This window comes from Salmo trutta, chromosome 19, assembly GCF_901001165.1.
Source record: "Salmo trutta chromosome 19, fSalTru1.1, whole genome shotgun sequence".
Lineage (NCBI taxonomy): Eukaryota > Metazoa > Chordata > Actinopteri > Salmoniformes > Salmonidae > Salmo > Salmo trutta.
Window position 1 is genome coordinate 37,585,512 of NC_042975.1, and position 21,492 is coordinate 37,607,003.

Genomic DNA, 21,492 nt, shown 5'->3' on the forward strand with positions numbered 1-21,492 from the left:
TATGTTACACACAACCAGCAGGCTACCAAGTCTACCACTTCCCTAAGTAGCTAGCTGGGGGCCATAGTGCAATTATACTGTAGCTTATCCTGAAGTTGCACAGTTCCAAACATAATTTTACTCAGAAAGTCTAATGTCTTCATATAGTCTTTCAACATACATACCTGCAATAGACAATAAATTGATTTCTTCACACAATGGTTATTCTTTAATAGTAGATCTTATACATTATTTATCTTACAAGTTGGTGTGCTTGTCTTTTGGTACATCATGAGGAAAGGGTAAGGAGAGATGGTGATTCTTTGAGGAAATAGTAAATATCAACACCTGGCATTTAGATAAATTAAATCAGATGTTGGTGTTTATCCATTGCATTGGAGTTTATGTTAATGCACATCTGTTTACAACAAACAGGGTTCATTACAACTTAAGCTATGAAAGAAACAGTCATGTTGACACATTTGGATTTATTCCAAGACATAGTCACAGAATGAATGATAAATCATTCATAATTATTAATAAAAACAAAAAATGAAATAAAAACAACTTAATAATTCGATATTTAAGCGTTTGTTTTCATTATAATGCACTTTATTAAAAATGTATGAATGTTCCATACATAGATCATCAAGATAAACGCCTTAATATTAAAAGCATTTTGTCTTTCAATATTACTGCACACTTTCATATTGCACTTTTACACTGTATTTAGTGCAATGTATTAAATACTAGTTAATTTTTTCGGCATATAAATATCCCTTTAAAAATTGTTTTTACCCTTTAAAAATAAATATAGACAACAAGCTTGACCACCAGCCTTCCCTTCGCATTTTGGCAAAACATTTTGATTGAAGTTGCCATCATAATGCCTAGAAAACCCACTTGAAGCCCCCTGAAACATCCCTCATCTCCTGCTTCATCTAATCCTGGTGGCAGAAGTGAAGGCTTGAACCTGAAATAACAGGTGTAAAATCAGTAATATCATAACATTGTGCTGGCACTATGAAAGCCACCCCAGGAAAATGATTCCCAATATGTTTTTACTGTAGTTTGGCTACCTTTTAAACAAAGTGCTATTCTTTTCTTGTCCTAAGCAATAAAGCTCTCACTATGAAGAATGAACATCACATGAAAATAAATCCAATGGATATGGCTTTAACCATGGTTATTTCCTGGAACTATCGTCAAATTGAATGGTAAGCCTATGTTCGACTCTTATGAGATCGCAATCTTTGTTGGATGACTTGGTTGAAGAGCATTCTAGCAGACTCTTCCACCTGAAGAAATCACAGGTGCATCTTATGTAAGTGCAACTATAACCACATAGTATTATACAATAACTGTAAGGTGGTAAAGAAAGCAATATGCAATGTACTATGTGATAGCTGAATATACTGTAATATCAGGTCTCAAACTTCTATCCTGGTTATGTAAAATCAGTGTGAATGACCATTTAAGAGAACAACTCAAGATGGTATTCCTACCAGACTGAAGATCCTAGATGAAACAACAACATGTAAAGTATATAAATGAGTGACATTGAAGTTGATGATGCTGATTCTCTTTTCCTTTGACCCGTAAGAATATAATTGCACATAGAACACCTGTATTGGACTTCATCATGCATTACAAATTAACACAAATAAAATGTTAATAAATAATAACAAAAACAATACAAGATTGATGCATTTGGCCAGCATTTTACATTTTAACAAAAACATGAAAATAAAAGAAGAGAAACCTATAAAATGCCCATTAAGGTCACAGTGAACTGTAGGACACAACCAGATTTGGCATAAAGATCAATGTATGACTAGCGCTTCCTCATTTTTAAATGTGGACACAAAATGAATGTTCAGTTTGTTCTTTCTTGAAACCTGCGATTCCCTTTTCCATTGTCCAAGGATTAGTAGAGGTCACAAAAATATTCTCACAGTTCAGGAGATAGGAAGGTGTTATGGTTTCTCAGGTTCCAAAGGTGTGGTTCACTGTGGTAGTTGTGTTGCTAGTTGTCATTGCGCTCATACAGGTAAAGTGATTATAACAGTACAGTCATTAATGAGATGCTCACAAGCTAAATGTTTGACAATCCAAATACTCTTGGGTCCAAATACTATTTGTGTTCAGATTTCCCTTTAAAAAAGTCACAATTGAATTAGAATTAATCGTCACCTTCTAAAAAAAATAAGGTAGTCTTTCTAAACTATCTCGTCTCTATTTCCTAAAGGGGGTTAACCTGCTGAAGCTCTGCCAGAAGGGAGACTTGCACCTTTCAGGTTCAGGGAATTGAAATTCTGATTGTTCCATGCCGTCTCCTACTAAGTACTGTCCTGGATTCATGGGGTCCATAGGAGGGGGGTATCCAGGGGGCACAGACCTATGGCCTAAAATTTGGGAGGAGAGAGATATTAAGGAGGAGAGAGATGCACTACAGATAGACTAGAAACAGACAGTTAGTAAAACTTGGTTAAGTGTGTATTTACCTTTCTGTTTGGTCATTCTTCGCACTGTCATTGCCGCTTGCCGCTTCTGATACTCTGATATCTCAAACCCTGAAAAATAGAAATTATTGTTATTGTTATTTTCATTTACCATTTTAATTGATGTTGTGCAAATTACCATTTCTTTCACATACACACCTATTTTTTCATCCTCTTGCACCATCTTGCGTTCCTCATGGAAACCTCTGAGCCAGCGAAGTTTCTCCTCCAGCTTCTTGGCCAGGAAAATGTGGATCTCGTCTGAGTCCTTATTACTCAGCTTGAACGCGTTCTTCACACTCACGTTGAAGTCATCATCCCGCCCATCTACAGCATCAACTACATTGTACCTGTCCATATTGATGCGGCCCTTGTAGTACAGAATGTCTCGTCGTATCAAGTCCTGAAGGAAAAGGAAGGGAGGGAGGAGTGGAAGGGAAAATTAAGTAGAGAGCCGATTCTAATTTACTTTGAATCATCTACACTAGTGCTTTGAACACTAGCAAGGTACTGCGAAACCCAGGTGACAGACAGGAAATGAAAAGGCTTGAATTCCTGACAGCCAGGAAGAAATAATTGCACCCTATCAATTTCCCTGTGACAGACAGGGGTCCATGCTGTAAGCAGCTGCTCCAGATTCCAGGCATCCCGTCCCCATTAGTGATGCTGCTGCTGTGTACTCCTGTATTACTTTCCCCTCTGAGAGCTTGCGTCACACTTGTCGCAGCTGCCAGTGGTAAACTCTGAGGGACACAACAGCCCTGTGTCCTGTACTGTAAGCTACCCCTCACTTCTCTATGGACATGACGGCCTCTCTTATGTAACAACACTGTTGTCATCCACGTCAGAAGCAGGAATCAATCACAGTTCTGAGGCGATGGAGATGAAAGATAAGATCTCATAGACAAGCAGATGTGACTCGGGATGTACAGTATATCCATCAAGTTCTGTTACTTCAAGGGACATAATATTCTGTACCACAAGGTTCATTCCATTTCAGGAGCTGAATGAAAGAATTGTGTTCCTGACCATTTTCATTTCAAGCTACAAGTTTGTGAGAGCTACCATCATATTTGAATGATTAAGCTTTTATAAAGACTCTTACCTAAAGAATTGGATTGATTGAGTGTTTAAGAGCTAAGCACTTCATTAATTGAGAATTTCTTAACATGGCATTTCAGACTCTCTCAAGACATTTTGAGCTATTGGATGCATTTAAGAACTTTTTTTCTTGAGATGCTTCTTTTTTTTTTATAGTTGTAGAGATTTGTGAATATGACTCAAATGTCTTGTTGGTATTGGGGAGTAAATAAGAATTGCTTTCATATAAACTATCTAACAAGCATGTTTGGTCATAAAAACTGCAGTCATACTGTCCTAAAGCTCTGTCTCTGTCACCACACTGCTGAGGCTAAGCATTTTCTCTTACAATCCTGTGACTTTCTGTTTTGCACAATAAATCATTACCCCTTAGGCACACCAAGCTGGTGACGTGATTCTCTTTTTCAAGCCGTGACCTTCATTCGCCTTGATCCTGGGAGGTACAAACACACTGTCGTGTCTTTGGCTATGCCGGTTTAAGTGATATGACATGCTATTCTATAAAATCCTTTCTCTGTAATTAATATTACCTGATTGAGCTAATCATGTAAATGTAATTAACTAGAAAGTTGGGGCACCACGAAAGAGTATTTATAGAGCTCGTTATCTTCCGCATAAACTCTTAAAGACCTAGTAATATTTTACATTAATAGCAGTCAATATTAATCGTCACCTTATTTCAGTCTCATCTGAAAGTTGTAAATTCTTGGTTATCTTAAAGAACCCTGGCTAACAAGTTGAATCAGCAATACAAAATTGGGTTTAATTATTTATTTACTAAATACCTAACTAATCACACAGAATTACATATACACAGAATGCAAATTATGTCATACAGAAAACGTCCCTGGTGGACGGAACCTGTATGATGGCTTGTTACACAAAGAGAGGGGGTTGGGCTTGAATGAAAGAGCGGGAAGACTGAGGAACAAAGGGAGAAGCTAAGCTTTCATAAATACAGTATCTTATGCATTCTAAATTACCACCCATTTGGAAAAGGAAAATGCAATAAATATTTACTCTGAGCTGCGCTTCGGTAGGTTGGTCGTAGATGCTGGCCGTGTTGGCCAACAGAGATCTTCCTGTCCTCTGAAGAATGTCTGGTGGTAAATTGGTTACGTTGTAGAATCTTCGTTGTGTGTTAGACTGGATACGTCGTCCGTCCTTTCCTAGCCCACGTTTACAGCTGCTGTTGCTAACTCAACGGCTAGGAGGTCTCACTTCTTTAGTGAATTAGAGTTCAAAGTTCATACCATTCACAACCAAAGCTCACGCTGAGGTTGGCTTAGTTCTGTAGTTGACATGTTAGTCCTTTTTAACGTATGGACCGTCGCCCTATCGTCCTCGGAACAGGAAATTACATTTTCGTCAAGGGCTTTCATAGTTTATAACCCATGTCTCTTCACAGGGGCGGGCCACTGATTGAGCAGGACTCTAACCTTATGAAAACCCAATTCTCTCATTTGGAAGCTAAAATTACATTCCATCTTTTCACAAATAGTGTCATATTTAAACATTTAAATTGCACAACAATTCCATGTGAATCTGATAACTACAATGTGTAGACTTTCCCAGATACAGTTTATGTCGTCCTGTCATCAGTCATGTCTCAGATGACAACCGAACTGACATCATATTCATTAAGTACCAACGCATATTTTCAACTGGTTCTATTACCGAAATATGGTTCCTTTCCCCCCACTTGTTTGATGTTCCCAGACTCTCTATGTTTAACAAAGGCTATTCAAGAGTCCTTCAGTAGAGTCAGAGAGAGAGGGAAGGGAGAAAGGTATATATGGGGGGGGGTCATAAACCTTACCCACAGGCCAACGTCATGACAACACCTACTGACTTTGTTCCCATGTTTTATTCACAAACAAATTGACCAATGGATCACATTTTAGCAAATTCATGACAACTCTGTCTGCAAAAGAGAGGAGTTAACTAAGCACCTGGGTGCGCCAAGACTGGTTCCGATCAATTAAATAGTATTTGTGACCCAGACCTTACCTTTTTACACAGAACCATCTGATGGTCGAACAGGAAGAAGACCCTAGTCTGACTCCGCCCGTACGGCTGGTAGATCCATGACATCTCCCCAGTGTAGACCAGCTCTGAACTCCTGTCTAGAATATCATCCCCCTGCACAGAGAAATACAAGACGTTCAGATCTTTAAACAGGATCAATAATGTATCTGTGATACATAGTCATCAAAACCAAATCCTTTTATGCTTATGAAATTAGAAAAGTGGCTGATAAGATACAGGCTGGTAAGACAGGCTTCATCTCATTAACATTGACTCTTTAGATCTTGAGAGAAGAATCAAATACAACATTTTTTACTTGACATAATTACAGTACCTCAGTGACTGCGCAACTCTGGAAAAACTCTCTTCAACTAGGTCAGAGTGACCTGATAACGCTAGCTCTCTCTCGTATCAAATACAGGTTCAAGTCTAGCAAAACAGATTCATCCACTTCCTCTTCTCACTCCTGACTAGTTTCATCCTGATTAAATGGAGTGCTTCAAAATGCACTGCATTTGACAGTCTGTGTTTTCTTATTTCATCAAAAGAACACATGCTCCAAAAGGAGAGATTGGAGAGATATATTTTCCTTTAAAAGAATAAACAGCTTCTTGCCTCTCCAAGCCTTCAAATAGGCTCTACTTGACAGCTTATCAAAAGAAGTGCATTGCAAAATACAAACTCTGACCAACACAAACTAGTGCAGTAGCAAAGGAGTAAGTTGACAGAGCAAAACATTCAACTAAAACAGCTTGGTGTATGTTTGTCCCACAGTACTTGTTTGTTCCTCATTCCTGTCACCCTGTCTCAGTCCTACCTCCCAGTCCAGCACAGACGCCTGCCACTGTGCTATCTTGTCAATGTTTTCCAGGCGACGTTTCCGCTCGTTAATCTGCTGAGTGACATTCCTCATTACGGCCAGCGCTGCCGCGACATAACGGTAGTCACTACAAGAAGAGGAGATGATGACACAATATTACAGTGGTGGAGACTTAAGAAAAAGAAGGAATACAAGGCCAACCATAGTACTGTAAATAGTCAGGCATTCAAACCGTGCCACATCTCTATCATAGACTTCACTTCACAAAATACTTTTAGCTTAGTATCCACGTCTAGGATCCTCACACCCTCATGACACCCTCATGTCTCATACAATTAGCCTGAGAGCATAAAGGAACATTAATTCCAGAAGGATCTTTATCAGTAGAAACATCCTTCATCACGACACAGAGGTGAATGTAAATCTTTGATGTGACATTGAGGCTGAGGGACAGGTACCTGTGCTCCTGGACAGTGTACTTGAGCAGCTCTGCCAGCTGCAGAGGGTACTTGCAGATCTTCTGGACGGGCGTGAGCAGGAAACCGTCAATGGCTATGTCAATCATCTGCTGCACCAGGCGACACGCCTCGAAGAATTGCTGATAGCGGCCATCCTTCATCAGCCGAGAGAGCTCCATGCAGGCATCCACGTGGTTGTTACAGTACTCCGAGTAGATCCAAAAGCCATCTTGCTGTAAACAGATAAATGTGTACAGTATGTCTAAAATGCTGAAACAAGCTAAATGTTTTTATTTTGGGGGATTTCACAAACGTTTGCCATTGAAACTAATAACCAAAGGGAACTGCCATCATCAAGGTTCTCATATGTAAGACAAAGGATTAGAAAATGGGCATGTATGTATGATACACAAGGTTTACTCAAATCTATTGTGAGGGATTACATTTAAAAAACACTTGGAATTCTGAGAGATACAAAAATGCTTACATGCTCTAGGAAGCAGGGACCTATTTCACTGAGATGAGGTTCTTCTGTATTGTACTGCTTCTCCAGGTCTCTGACAAAGCCCATTTGAAATCTATAGATATCTTCAATGTTCCCAAATATGACCCTCAACTGGTCGTCGTTGAACATGTCTCTTCTTTTTTTACATTGCCGGAAGTAACCCTGGCGCAGCAAAGAAAAAAAATAATAGTTTCGATCCAATATTAGCTATTGCAGGATGTTTCATGGCATCTGAATTTGTTTTTTAACTGCAGGGCATTTAAACAGTTTTGTCTTAGCATTAAAAAAAGGCATCAGTGCCAAAGATTGCATCATAGTCATTATTTATTCAAATTCTTCCCAGATTAGACCTGGGGAGAAATAAAGGCAGTGAAAATGGCTACAGCTCTATAAGCAGGAGTCTCTGTTAGGTAACTCATCCCCTCTGTGGGAGCTTATTTCTCAGATAACATTTCAAATAATTCATGAAAAATCAAATAGTTTCACACTTAAGAGACCATCACGCTTCAATACCCAGTCACCTACACATTACAATTTCCCATGTGATGTTGATTAAAGTCTTTTTTTTCTCTGCATAATTTCCAGATTATGTAATATTCCTGTGGGAACAGAGGGAAAACTGATTTAAAAATTAATAGATCAGATAGGAGCATTTTTGGGTACTTTTTCATGTACTCTACTGGGTGCATTGTTTGACAGAGACAGGCGGAGCATGAAAGATATGGCGTGCTTTTTACTATATATGCAGGGGAAGAGTGCAGCGTGATGGGAGGGATACCATTTCTGAGCCCAGCACTTACAGGTCAACACCCCCAGTCATCACTTCTAATCTCTCACTAAAACACTGTAGCCCTGTCACTACTCCTTGGAACACCATCACCCTCTGCGGGGTCGGACCCACTGGATGCTTCCGGTTTTCAGGGGAAATGGAAAGAGAGCCTGTGACGCGACTTCCGCTATTGGTTGATAAAAAGGCGACACTCCACCTTAACTCCTCCTCCGCATTTACTGGATTGGTTCAACAGTGCAGAAGAGAACCTCCCTGACAGTTTTTCTTCTCTCATCAGGACCAGAAAGAAAGAAACACCGCTCAGGTGTTTATTTTACGCCTGCCCTGCTACGTTAGGCTAGAACACCATTGATTTAAGTTTGCCTCTGAGGGACACGGGAAGCACTGTACTGCATAATCTAATCACTGTAGTGTACAAACGCTGATATAGCACTGTGGAGATATTGGATACACAGTTTACTGGGTACTTAGATATATTTAAAGAAACTTCTTCAACCTTCATGCTCATGAAATATCTTATATTTCACTTTGAATCATCACTAGTAACCTGGCTTATCATGCTTTGAATTGTAGTTGGATAATGATCCAAAACAAGGTAATTGTCTATAACGTCTGCCTCACATATGCCCTTCAGTCTCTGGAAGATGTCCTCTAGCCAGCCAAGCCTACCTCACATATGTCCTTCAGGTGTTTGATGTAGTGACGCTCTGTGCTCATAATCTCATTGATTATGTTGGCCCTCATCTGGTCTCTGTCCTGGGCGGGCTGGCCCAGGCAGTCGCTGCTGCTGGGGCTGGCATCCGCATGGCCGTTCTGGACCTCACTGGGGCTGGGGCTAGCCCCTTCAACTGTCTCTACCGCCGTGTTCTCCTCCTGGTTCACCCACAGCTGAGGACAGCCAAACACAAAATGTCAGCCTGGACAAATATTCAGTAGCATCAACAATCAGGGTTGGGTTGTAAGTATATGATCTAAAATATAATTAAAATACAAAAAACAACTCCATACTAATTACAAAGCCATGGGACTTTTTTCTCCCAATTTAAATAAATGTTCAATGCCACTCCTTCAGTTTAACACTGTGCATCATAATTAGATTTGACACAACACCTGTTACAAAAATACAAGTAAACAAATATACATATAGTGTACATCAGGTCTTCATTCCTCTGATGCACCTGTAAAAGAGGTACCTGTCTTGAATTGTAGCGAACACATAGCAAGGGGAAAAAGCCTTTACATCGAATAGGTGGAGCTAAAGCAACAGTATGCATCGAAACTAGAAAAATAAACAAGCATGAAATTGCAGGTTAGGCTGAGTACATCACTGTGACTGAACAATAGAGCCTTAAGCAAGAGCGCTCACACGATGTAAGGCAGCGATAAGGGGAATTTAAAACAGAGTTTTGCTACTGATAAATGGGACAGTTGATAGACTGCACTGTATAATCCCTGTGTTTCAACAGTGGCTCCTGAAAGTCTGTTTCCCATTGGAGCCATGTTCAAATCGATAGTGATAGACCATGTTATAACTTAACCTAATGAACAATATAAATATACACCACATGCAGTGCCTTTAAAAAAATATGAATTCCCCTTGACTTATTCCACATTTTGTTGTGTTACCGACTGAATATTTTTTTCCTCACCCATCTACACACGATACCCCTTAATGACAAAGTGAAAACATGTTTTAGAAATTGTTGCACATTTCTTGAAAATGAAATAGAGAAATATCTAATTTACATACGTATTCAAACCCCTGAGTCAATACTTCGTAGAAGCACCTTTGGCAGTGATTACAGCTTTGAATCGTCTTGGGTATGTCTGCATCAGCTTTGCACATCTGGAGTTTGAGATTTTCTCCCATTCTTCCTTGCAGACTTTTTCAAGCTCTGTTAAAAGTTAGATGGGGAGCGGCGGTGAACAGCAATCTTCAAGTCTTACCACAGATTTCAATGGGATTCAAGTCTGGCCTTTGGCTGGGCCACTCAAAGACTTTCACATTCTTGTTCTGAAGCCAATCCAGCGTTGCTTTGGCTGTATGCTTAGGACCATTGTCCTGTTGGAACAAACTGCCTGAGCCCCGGTCTGAGGTAGTTCGCACTCTGAAGCAGGTTCTCATCCAGGATTTGCCTGTATTTGGCTTCATTCATTCCTCCCTCTATCCTTACCAGTCTCTCAGTCCCTGCTGCTAAAAAGCATCAGGTGTTAGACGAGTGATGAGCTGTGCCTTGTTTTCTCCAGACATAGCGCTTTGCATTCAGGCCAAAAAGTTACATTTTTTGTCTCATCAGACCACAGAATGGTTTGCATTATTTTCCGGTTGCTCAGTTTGGTTGGACGGCCAGCTCTAGATAGAGTCTGGGTAGTTCCATATTCTTTAAATTTCCCAATGATGGAAAGCACTGTGCTCTTGGAAACGTTCAACACTCTAGAAATGTTTTTATACGCTTCCCCAGATATATGCCTCTACAGACAGTTCCTTGGACTTCATGGTATAGTTTCTGCTCTGACATGCACTGTCAACTGTGAAACCTTACAATGACGTGTGTTTCTTTCTAAATTATGTCCAAACTATTAGATGACGTCTTAAGGATGATCAACGGAAATTGGATGCACCTGAGCTCAATTTGAACTGTCATAGCAAAGGGATGTGAATACTTACAGTATGTAAATTAGATATTTCTGCATTTAATTTTCAATATATCTGAGAAAAAAATGTATAAAAACATTTTTTCACTTGGGTTAGAAAAAAATATATTTAATCAATTTTGAATTCAGGCTGTAACACAACAAAATGTTGAATAAGTTAATGGGTATGAATACTTTCAGAAGGCACTGTAGTTCTGTAAATTAACAGTTTGCCTATGTTAACATCGAACACAAATATCAGGACTCAATAGAGCAGGGATGACAGCTGGTCGTGACACGCCTTTTTTAGGCCCACGGATCAATAGTAGAATACGGTGCAATTTAGAAATGTGGTTGTGCATCAGCAGTTTGTCTCTTGTTATCTCAGTCACTGACAGTCACTCCATTAGCCCATGTCAGCATTTTTTTTTTTTTAGATGGGTGAATTAGTGTAGCGGCCAGCTATCTAAAGATGTACTAATCATGGTCGAATTACCAAATTACTAAAAACATTTGCTTAGGGCCCCCATAAGGCTAGGGCCAACTCTGACTGCATGTGTGTGTATGGATGTAGGTAGGCAGACCTGCGAGCCAGTGCGGCCCCTCAAGATGAGTTAGATTTTTTGGTGGCCCCCACCCCCATCAAAGTTACCCATCCCTGCACTAGAGTAACTGAGGAACACTCACAGTGAAACACCCAACTTGGCAAAAACATTTTTTTTTTCTTCATAAAGTGCTGTGACTTATGTCGAGTAGGAAGCTGTACAATGCAGAACCTTTATATGATGTTGCCGTGGTTATTAAACTGAAAGTGATATGGAATTCCACCTTTCTTTTTAATTGTCATATTATGATATTACAGACTGAAGGTGGATCTTTTGGACATGGATTTGTGTGTTCTTGGAAAGAAATTAAGCGTTGGTTAACACACACAGATAAGAAATAACATTGCATTACAAAAGGGATAAAACCATGAAACAATTAATATGATGTCCTTCTACGCAGTATTCATTGTTTGATTACAATCTGATACCTCCTAGTTGAAGGAGTTGTGGGCGCATTTGTGCATCGGTTGCTTGAAGGCATCTCAAAGAATGAGCTGTCACTTTCTGTAATCCTCAAAGGGAACTAATTTTAGCATCCTTGCCAGAGAACACAGGGTAGGTAGCTGACTCCTAATGCAGATCTACATAATCATGATGTTTTTCAGGAGAATACACATTTCAAAGCCAGCCATGAAGCAACTGTGTTGTTAATGGGCACATTGCCATCTAGGATTTGAGGGTACTATGTTCCCATAGAATTATCTTACTATTTTTTGTCACACAAAGAAAATCAACACATGAAATGAGATGAGATCAGTGGGTAGATTCAGTCAAATTTAAAAAAAGACGAGGCTGAAACATCTACTCCAGAGTGTTTTGCTCAATCGTCCTGACATATCTGATATCTGTTTGTTTGCAAATACGAGGTAGTTGTTTAACTTTGATGGTGGTCATTAACCCTATGAGACCAGCTACTGTAAGTTAGTTATTGGTTGTGCTGTTTTGTCCTTCACCACTACTTGGGTAACCAACCACACTTTGAAAGACTGCACATAAAGAAGATGGGTATAAAGCATATGCCAATATATGTTACAAACACTAGACCCTGCCCTAATATATGTAGTCACGGGACCCTTTTGATGTGGCCATACAAGAGTCACAAATGGCCTCTGTTGTAAGTCAACTTTTCCAGACATCTCGTCTCAGTGCGGGCCGGTTCGAAGAGTTAGCCCCCTCAGTTCAAACTTTAGCCCCCTCAGTTTAAGTTAAGTCCCTATATAAAAATAGCAAAAAAAGTTCAAATGATTGAGTGACAGGTTAGCAGGGGAAAAAAATCTGTATCTCTGCTGCGCTGTGTCAGCACAATGGACGGGGCGCACTGCAGTGTGTGGAAAGCACAGGGTGGTTAGGCGTGACTCCTTTGGGTTTACATAAAAAGCGGGGGAAAACGCTTCTCATCTCTCATCTTTGTGGTAGGCTAAGTGACCGTGATACGCCTCCGTCTGTAATATTTGATTTTGATTTATTGGGGTCAAGTTTACCATTGAAGCTGCTTTACTCTTAGTTAGCTGTAGCTAGCATCAAACGTCGCTAGGATAATGGCTCCACCACAGCCACCTCCACTGTTCCTGGTGATCTTGGAGCAAAGGAGCCGGCCCAGGTTAGCCTAGAATCTTACCCTAGTCGCAAGTTCTGTCCCAAAAACTTTCATTTAATAGCATCTGGTTCATAGGAAGAGAGTGGCTGGAATACTCGGTTACTGCAGATGCTGCATTTTGTTTCCCAAACAACGCAGACAAGGCCTTCACCCAAGCTGGGTATTCTAACTGGAAGAATTCTATTGATAATACCAAAGGATATGATGCACCACCACCAGCTCCAAGCAAATGACAAAGTTAGGTAAGTACAAATCTCCAGCAATATCTGGTGGACAGTACAGTAGGCCAGCAGAACAGAGGAGAAGAGACTGAGTGTAAAAGACTGTTCTTCAGCACGAGTCAGAAATGTCAGAACGATTTAGCGAACGCAACAGCCAACAGGGAGGCCCTGTGTGTCCTTAACCCAGGGAGCAAAGACTTTCTAGATCTGAAAAAGGGGAAACCACTGCTGGATCTAGGCAAAACAGATTTGGTGGTAGCTTAGTTTAGTGTTGCTTGCCAGTTTTTGCAGACTGAAATCGCCCACTCTGGCTCCAATGAGGACAAATGGAGCCCACTTGATATTCTGCAATGATTCTCCGAGCCTCTCTCCGTTATGCTGACCGTGCTTACTGCACTGAAACATGGACTGACTTTTGAGGCGTCCACAGCTACATGCGAGAACTCATTTTCCACTTTGACAAACGAGTTCAGTCAGCACAGAAGAAGCATGCAACATCCGAGAAAAGCTCAACTCATCCAAATGTCAAGAAGATTTTGGGGAGAATGGAATGATCGATTACTCAAGTTCCACAGAGCATCAAGGAAGATGCAGCTCTTTTGCAAAGGTAAGATTGAAACAATCTAGCTGTTTGGTTTTTATTAAAATCTTGCTTTAGTGTGTAGGGCGCTGCCCATGGTGCTGATAGAGAGCAGCAAGATTTTGTGCCATTGAATCTGTCACTTCTTTTTTGTAACTTTTATGTTTATTGTGGTATAGCGGGATATAAGCAGAATTCAATATAATTCCAATGTAAGAACCCAAATGACGCCGCTGGGTAAAGCTACATATGGGTATGTTTCATCATAGAAATAGATACATTCTATTGTGGTTTTCTTGGTAGCCTATTGGTTTGCGTTGCTGTAAATGGAACTGTACTTATTAGAAACGTGTTCATGGTAGGCTGTCATTGCTTAAATGATTACATGGGTCGAATTTGATTCACAGAAGTGTATTGTGCCATGATTTTCCATGTTTGAAGCGGCCCTATAGGCCTATTTATTTGGCAAGACAGCTGTGCACGGCTGCATCTCACTGTATTAGGCTGTAGGCCTTAGTTATTTGGATCTCCATTTGCCTTTTGTTTACTGCGTTTGTTTACTGTTAATGTAACTAGCCTAAATATAAATTGTGTCAAGCTTTTATTGATCAGATATTTTGTTTACTAGGCCTAGTACTTGGTTTCCTGCTGTTTTGGTCTGTTCACATTTATTCGCATTCGCAGTTGTGTCGGTATTCCAAGCCAAACTGCACAAAGGTGCTATCTAGAACCTAAATGGGTTTTTCAGCTGTCCCCATAGGAGAACCCTTTGAAGACCACTTTTTGTCCTGGGTAGAACTCTTTTGGTTCCATGTAGAACCATTTCCACAGACGGTTGTAATTGGACCCCAAAAGGGTTCTATCTGGAACCAAAAAGGGTTCTACCTGGAACCAAAAAGGGTTCTTCAAAGGGTTCTCCTATGGGACAGCCAAAAAAACCTTTTGGAACCCTTTTTTCTAAGAGTGTGCTATTCAGTATTTTTGTTTGCATGCATGAATAACTAGGCTACTAGTTTCATCATTTAGTTTGCATTATTTGGGTAAGACAGCTGTGTGTACGGCTGCATTCAGATAGAGAAATTCATCTTTTCAAACAGCCTATCTATCTTCTAGCCTATACTCATTACCAAAATGGCCTAGCTGTAGGGTGCTGTCCATTGTGCTGATACAGCGCAGCAGAGATAGGCTACAGACTTCAAAATCACTCAATGATCTCAGAATTTGAACTTGATGTTTATTGTGGTATAGCATGCTTATATAGGCATAATTCAATATAATTCCAATGCAAGAACCCCAAAAAATATTTCCCCCTTGGCGATTTCAAGTGCCCCCTAAGTCACTTTATCCTGCCGCTGGGTCTGTCTCAGTGCTTGATGGTACTCTGTGTACACGGTTTATCTCAGCCTGAGTTCATTGTCCATGGGTGTCTATTTAGGGCCCACTCTCTCTGTTTCCTTGGACCAGTGGACAAAAGCTGTATGGTAAATTCATAGGATTGGTGCAATAATCCAGAAATGCTCTTAAGATTTTAGAAAATGTACTGAAAATAACTTTAACATGCCAACAAACCAGTTATATAAAATAACCATTAAATAGCTTTTATTTGAGTCACTCATCAATCCTTGCTCTTTTTATCCACCTGTTTGATATGCCCTGTCCTCTGCTAAAAGGGTGGTCATACATGTTTCATCATTCAGATCTGAGATGAATCAGTGCCTCAGTGCTCGCTTCTCAGTTTAGTGAGAGAGCAGATAGTGAGAATAAGAGTGAAAGGAGAATGAAAGAAAGAGATTGAGTGGGGAGAGATACATAGAGTGTGTGAGAGGGAGTGGAGAGCAAAGCAGAGCCCACCACTCACTTTCAAGGTTTCCTACACTTTTCCCAAGATGGAAATGAACACATTTCTATTTGTTTGTTTAGATTGTGATGGAAGCACTTTATCAATTAAGAATTAACAATAACTATTCTCTATATTTGTTTGAGATACCATAGTTTAACCTTAATGCCATTACAAGCTTGACACTTGAAGCATGGTGTTGTTGGCAAATGGAAGCAGTAGTATCAAAGCTACAGGATGTTAGATATGGGGTGGTCCAATGTGCAGTGAGATGCTAGTTAAAACAGACGCTTTGAAATTCTTGCTGAAACTATTAAACGCACCTTGGTAGTCGTGTTTTGGAACCTTGGAGCTGCTATAGGGTTGATATAGAAAACCTGTTTTGTTTGAGGTTGTGGTAGGTGGGGTTCAACCTTTGGAGAGAAAAACATGACATACCTCGTTCAGACTCATTTGTAGCAGAGTGAGAAGGCTAGTAGTGATACGTGAGGAGTTAATACTTTGTGGTTTTCTGATGTCTTCTTGTTTTCACAGTATTTAATTTGGAGACTAGTAAAAATGTTTAGTTGCTGTGAGATTACCATGGCATAATCATATTTTTATCAATATCAATTTATCATCATCATCATCATCCAAGCCTAAAATATCTGCATTCAAAACGGGGCAGTCGATCAATAATTATCAATGATAAGGTAGTGTCAAATGAGTAGTGGGGAAGCTACTCTGAAAATATGGTTTACCAAGCTACCTATTACTTCGCAGTGAAAGAAGTTAAGCTACACTGAAGCTACCCTTAAGAAAAATATAGTTTACTTAACTAAAAAGTTACTTTGAAAAAATAGTTCACTTCATCCAAACTACTTTGTGAAAAATTATTATAAAGAAAGATCTGAAATTTCTACAAACTGCAAGAACAGCTCACTTTGGGGACATACATTAACAGAATTTGTTTTTAGCCTATTAAACACAAAAATTATGTTTGATGTTACAATTAGGCAGGTCTGATGCCGAAAAAGAAAATAAATTATTGCCTACTTATTTTTGCCCCAAAAAAGATAGTGTGTTGTTCCAGTAGTTAGCTACACCGCTACAAGGCAAAAACAACTTTTATTATCTACTGAAAAAACTACATAGATTTGAATTTAGTTTAACTACTACCAAGCTACAGCAAAATGTAGTTAAATTACTAGTTGAACTCTGTGTAGTTTACTACTCCCCAACACTGATAATCCATCACACCATTGTGAATAGGTGGTGAACCCTTGTGTACTGGTTGAGAGGCAAGACATTGTGCAGCACAGAATGAGAAAATTGTTGATGGCTCCACTCACCCTCACAAAGCTGGCTGGGAACCATCCTTCTTCATCGTCAATCTGTCCCCACCACCAGTCCTTATTTGATGCATCGAGGACCTTGATTACATCCCCCGCCTTAAATGCCAACTCCCTGTCGGCCATGGTGACATGATCCCATACTGCCTCAGCACTGGCGATGGAGCCTCCACTGATCAACTGTGAGGATAGGGGAGAGGAGAGAAGGGAAGTGAGATGGGAAAGAGAAGAGAGAAGAAAAAAAGAAGAGAGGAGAGGGAAAATGGGATATTGGGGTGAGGGGAGAGAGGGGGAAGAGGGAAAATGGGGGGGAAATGGTGAGAGAGGAGTGTAAGGGCTCATTAGTACTCTAGTTCTCATTCAACTTCTAGCAAAAGGGCAGAAGGGCACTGTCAAGTCTTGGCGACCATATCAAAGTTTTTAACCAACTTATATACCTACTCATAGAGTGTGCAAAGCTGTCAAGGCAAAGGGTTGCTACTTTGAAGAATATAAAATATAAACTACATTTTGATTTGTTTAACACTTTTTTGGTTACTACATGATTCCATATATGTTATTTCATAGTTGTGACATCTTCACTATTATTCTACAATGTAGAAAACAGTCAAAATAAAGAAAAACCCTTGAATGAGTAGGTGTGTCCAAACTTTTGACTGGTATGTAAATATATATACTTTATTTTTTTTACTTAAAAAAAAAAAAAATTACAAATTACCAGTATTATGAAGATTTAAACATCTTTGATTCAGTGAGATTAACCTAACAAATGATGCGTTATAATTAATGCCAAAGAGATAAAACAATGGTGGATGACTTCTTTCCCATTGGTTCAGATTTGCTCTAATCTTCTCCAATATTAAATCCACCATAAGTGCCCAGATAAACACAACCAACTAACTAAAAGACACCAAAGTTTCGTTCCACCATCAATCATACCACCGATGGACACTGCAATATGATAAAGTATAAGATCGAGTAGTGGGTAGAGATGGCTCAGGGATGATACCCTAACAGATACATGCCTGTGTGTGTCCACCCTGAGGGAATACTTCCTTCTACAGATGATCAATCTTAATATGGGCTTTAGACATTAAAGTGGGGAGATCTAAAACCGCTCAAATCAAGTCTCATGAAGAGGAATGATTGTGTTAATATTTCCCCATCCGTATTGCCACAGTATAAGCCAGGTCAAACAAAACAAATTCAGTTTGACGACCCTATTAATTGTATCACCCACAATGGTTCAAATATTTTATTACACCTATGCCACTTTTCTTCTTTCCACTCCCTCTCACAAAATGGCTCTGGGTTTGTCGGCAAAATCTGTAATTGGCCTTATTCTGTCTAAAACAGATTTACTGTACATAATACACTTCTCCCCAGTGTAAAATATACATGTTACATAAGATGATCAGTAGTACACGGTTGAGTCAAACTACTAAGAAAAGCAGTTAAATATGCCCAGAAAATAGAAAAATCAACCAAATTTCTTCTTGTCTCAAAACTCAACAATCTACAGTATAGTGTAAAAAGTTGAATATAAACATAAAGGATAGCCTATTGCTCTAGAGAGCTTTGTGTAGTTGGCTAGAGCTTTGTGTAGTTGGCTAGAGCTTTGTGTAGTTGGCTGGAATGCAATGCAGGCTAAAGGGAGCTGAAACAGGGTGCAGGCTGGTAGATACTACATTTGTGCATTGATCCGAATTACACAGCCAAGCTGTTATGGTCAATAAATCCCTAAAACATAGCTGTAGTGGCTCTGCTTGGAGTGACTGTTTTTCTCATAATCCCAAAACAAGCAACAAACTTTGCCATAATTTGTGTTTTACTCAACAACGTTTCTCTAATATATAATGCAGAGAAAAACCTACCCTCCATTCACATGTTAATGTCATGACCTATTCCAGGTTACAGAGGGCCAACTGACTTTATGTAGGCTATTAACATAATTAACATTTCTTTAAACAAAGATTTATGCAATAGACCACAGATGCCCTTGTCTGAGCTCTGAAATCCTAATAACATCATGAGTGAAACAAAAAAAGGTGATAGCCCAAACAATGAGGGATACAACAGAATGAAAACAGACAAGCCCTCACAGTAATATACAAATGAACAAGTCAACATGTCCCCTGATAAATGTGGCAAGAGTGCTCACTCTCCACTATAACTCACAAGCTGAAGAATATAAAAGAGGTATTTCTGCTCCACATGCATCTCCATGTGAATTCCCCCCTGCCTGCATTAAATATGCACCCCCATGTTTTGATATGACAACCTACCTTTGGCTTCCTCATAATACAACTAATAAATAATCCTGTATTTTTTTAAGGAATGTCTGCATACTGACAGTATTAGTGTTATTACACAACCAGAGCATTGCCTTTTTGCAATACAGCTATTTTATCTCCTGTGAGACTCATTGCATCACCATTTTTTTTACTGGGACCCTGCAATATGAACAGCACTGTAATCATTCCATACAGCAGAGAAACAGTAGGTCTATCTTGAATTAGGTTGCAAACACACACACAACAAAAACATGCAATCATATTCATAGCATCTGTAGAAGTGTCACTATGAAAAGGAAAACTGCATTATATTTGGCCTACATTACAAAACATGATGCATATACGCATACTATTTAGGCCTAACCACTGTCATTCACTAAAAGCAATGGAAATACAACCATAGGCCTATGTGGCACCACGGGGCCTACAGTGAGATATAGTAGAAGCATGGAAGAATAGACATAAAAACTACTTCAATATCAACGTAAAACCATTAAAACAGGATCCATATATTTTTTTAAAGACAGACAACTCTACATTCGATAACAAATAATAACATTATTAGGCTATATGCTAGTTTGTTTACAGTATGCTAGATGATACTGTTTGTTTGCATTGCGCCCACTAGCTCTAAGACATGACATGTTGGTCAGTCCAAAATGTTTTCTACACAGCCATTTAGAGTTTACATGCTGAATAATGACATTATTCTAATATATTCTATTCTATTATTAAATCGCGTTCTTTCAATCCAACCAGATCAAGATAATGATGTGATAAGACCTCATTTATTTCAACCGAGCACCACTGCCAAGTAGGCTAATCAACAGAACCCACATGCGGGATGTTTTACAACATGCCAATAAAAAATGATTTACGAGGGAACAGAGGCCAAGGAACCTTTCCTTAAAATCTATATAACCAATCTAGCGCTCCGTGACTGCCATATTCTACTGATGGTCGACATGTTAAAGAAAAGGTAAACCACAAAACAAGATAAGAAAAAATAGAATATACCAGCGCCATTCATATCGTGATGAGGCCATGTTGAAGCCCTGTGTCCCTCCATAAGAACGCGCATTCGCTCCCACTTCCTTGCCTCCACTGCACGCCGTGCGTAGGCTAAACTTGCGTGCGGGCTGCGATTATCCATACGCACACTGAGGCACAGTATCAGCAACCACTAACCACACAAACATAAGCATCATATACGATGATTACGATCATGCAAATTATAACTTTCATATCCAAGGTCATAATGCAGTACATGAGCGCAACAAAATGCAATCGGTTAAGGTGCAGATTATTGTACAGCAACATTTTGTGTGACTGTTCATAATTTTATCCAAATGCAAGGAAAAATATATACATCTCTAATTATCTCCTCTTTCACATAATATTGTATTCATGTTTATAACTCTTACAGAATCATCACCCTCACCATCATCATCCTCATCATCATCAGAGTCTCCACCGTTAGTTCCCTTTCCACTCTGACACCCGTAGTCTGCTAGTTTCCCGATTTGACGATTTGAGCGCCGTCTTGCATTAGCAGATAGGGTCTTTGCATGCACTACAATTGTGACGGTAACGTAGCCACTGTAGAATGCTACTGCTGCATCTCTCCCTGCGTAGTGGGGAGCAAAAACCTGGGCGGTGCTTCATGCATAGAAGAATATACCACAGACGCAAATTGGGGGCTCATCATTTATTGTTCCTATCTATGCTTTAAAATGGGTGTCCTAACCTCGTGACGCTTGCTCATCAAAACATAGTTACAATCACAGCCCTGAAATACTCAACAACAGGAACATAAACAGACACTGCGTTCGGGTTGCGATGGTTGTTCTATTGGACTATTGGATTGTGTCAATTTGCAATTCAAATGTCATAATTTCATTATAGGCCTAGGCTACTGTAATAATTGATAATAGTAGGTATTTGTCAAAAGAAATGTTGACATCCACCCACTTGAACCATTCCACAGAAATCATTGAAAGGTCTTAACAGTATGATAAATAATTGGAGATTCATCTCTCCTCGTCGCTCCTGTGCACCTGTCACTCCCAATCTCCATGGACTCTGAGCTCGAGTGTTCACTGGACCCATAGCTGTCACTTCTGTAACTCTCAGAAGCATGATGAGAGAGGTGAATATTAGCACTATCAACCTTGGAAGTCTCAGACTTCCACCAACACATAAACTTCAGTT

At 39.6% G+C, this 21,492-nt stretch overlaps 1 protein-coding gene across 4 annotated transcripts; it reads right to left on the bottom strand.

The window, feature by feature from the left end:
• Positions 1-189: 189 nt before the first annotated feature.
• On the bottom strand, positions 190-20,894 carry LOC115154529 (rho guanine nucleotide exchange factor 9). Of its 4 annotated transcripts, XM_029700833.1 has the most exons (12): positions 20,723-20,894; positions 20,299-20,464; positions 16,988-17,167; positions 15,980-16,069; positions 8,852-9,070; positions 7,375-7,554; positions 6,888-7,120; positions 6,427-6,556; positions 5,592-5,723; positions 2,640-2,883; positions 2,484-2,552; positions 190-2,384 (listed from the first exon to the last, which is right to left on the bottom strand). In XM_029700833.1, the coding sequence occupies exons 2-12, from the start codon at positions 20,305-20,307 to the stop codon at positions 2,215-2,217; spliced, it is 1,656 nt and encodes a 551-aa protein (XP_029556693.1). In that variant the 5' UTR covers positions 20,308-20,464; positions 20,723-20,894; the 3' UTR covers positions 190-2,214. The 4 variants fall into 4 exon arrangements, with proteins under 4 accessions (XP_029556693.1, XP_029556692.1, XP_029556694.1 ...); XM_029700832.1 differs by lacking the exon at positions 20,299-20,464; XM_029700834.1 differs by lacking the exon at positions 20,299-20,464 and having other exon boundaries at positions 20,706-20,894.
• Between the last annotated feature and the right edge of the window lie 598 nt (positions 20,895-21,492).

What these genes read in the sequence shown, in the direction of transcription:
- LOC115154529 (XM_029700832.1), bottom strand. Translation starts at nt 20,743, where the DNA reads ATGATGATGAGGATGATGATG. An exon ending in TCCCAGCCAGCTTTGTGAGG is followed by an intron (nt 16,070 to 16,987) that starts GTGAGTGGAGCC and finishes TTCTCTCCAAAG; the next exon opens with GTTGAACCCCACCTACCACA. An exon ending in GTCCCTGCTTCCTAGAGCAT is followed by an intron (nt 7,121 to 7,374) that starts GTAAGCATTTTT and finishes ATCTGTTTACAG; the next exon opens with CAAGATGGCTTTTGGATCTA.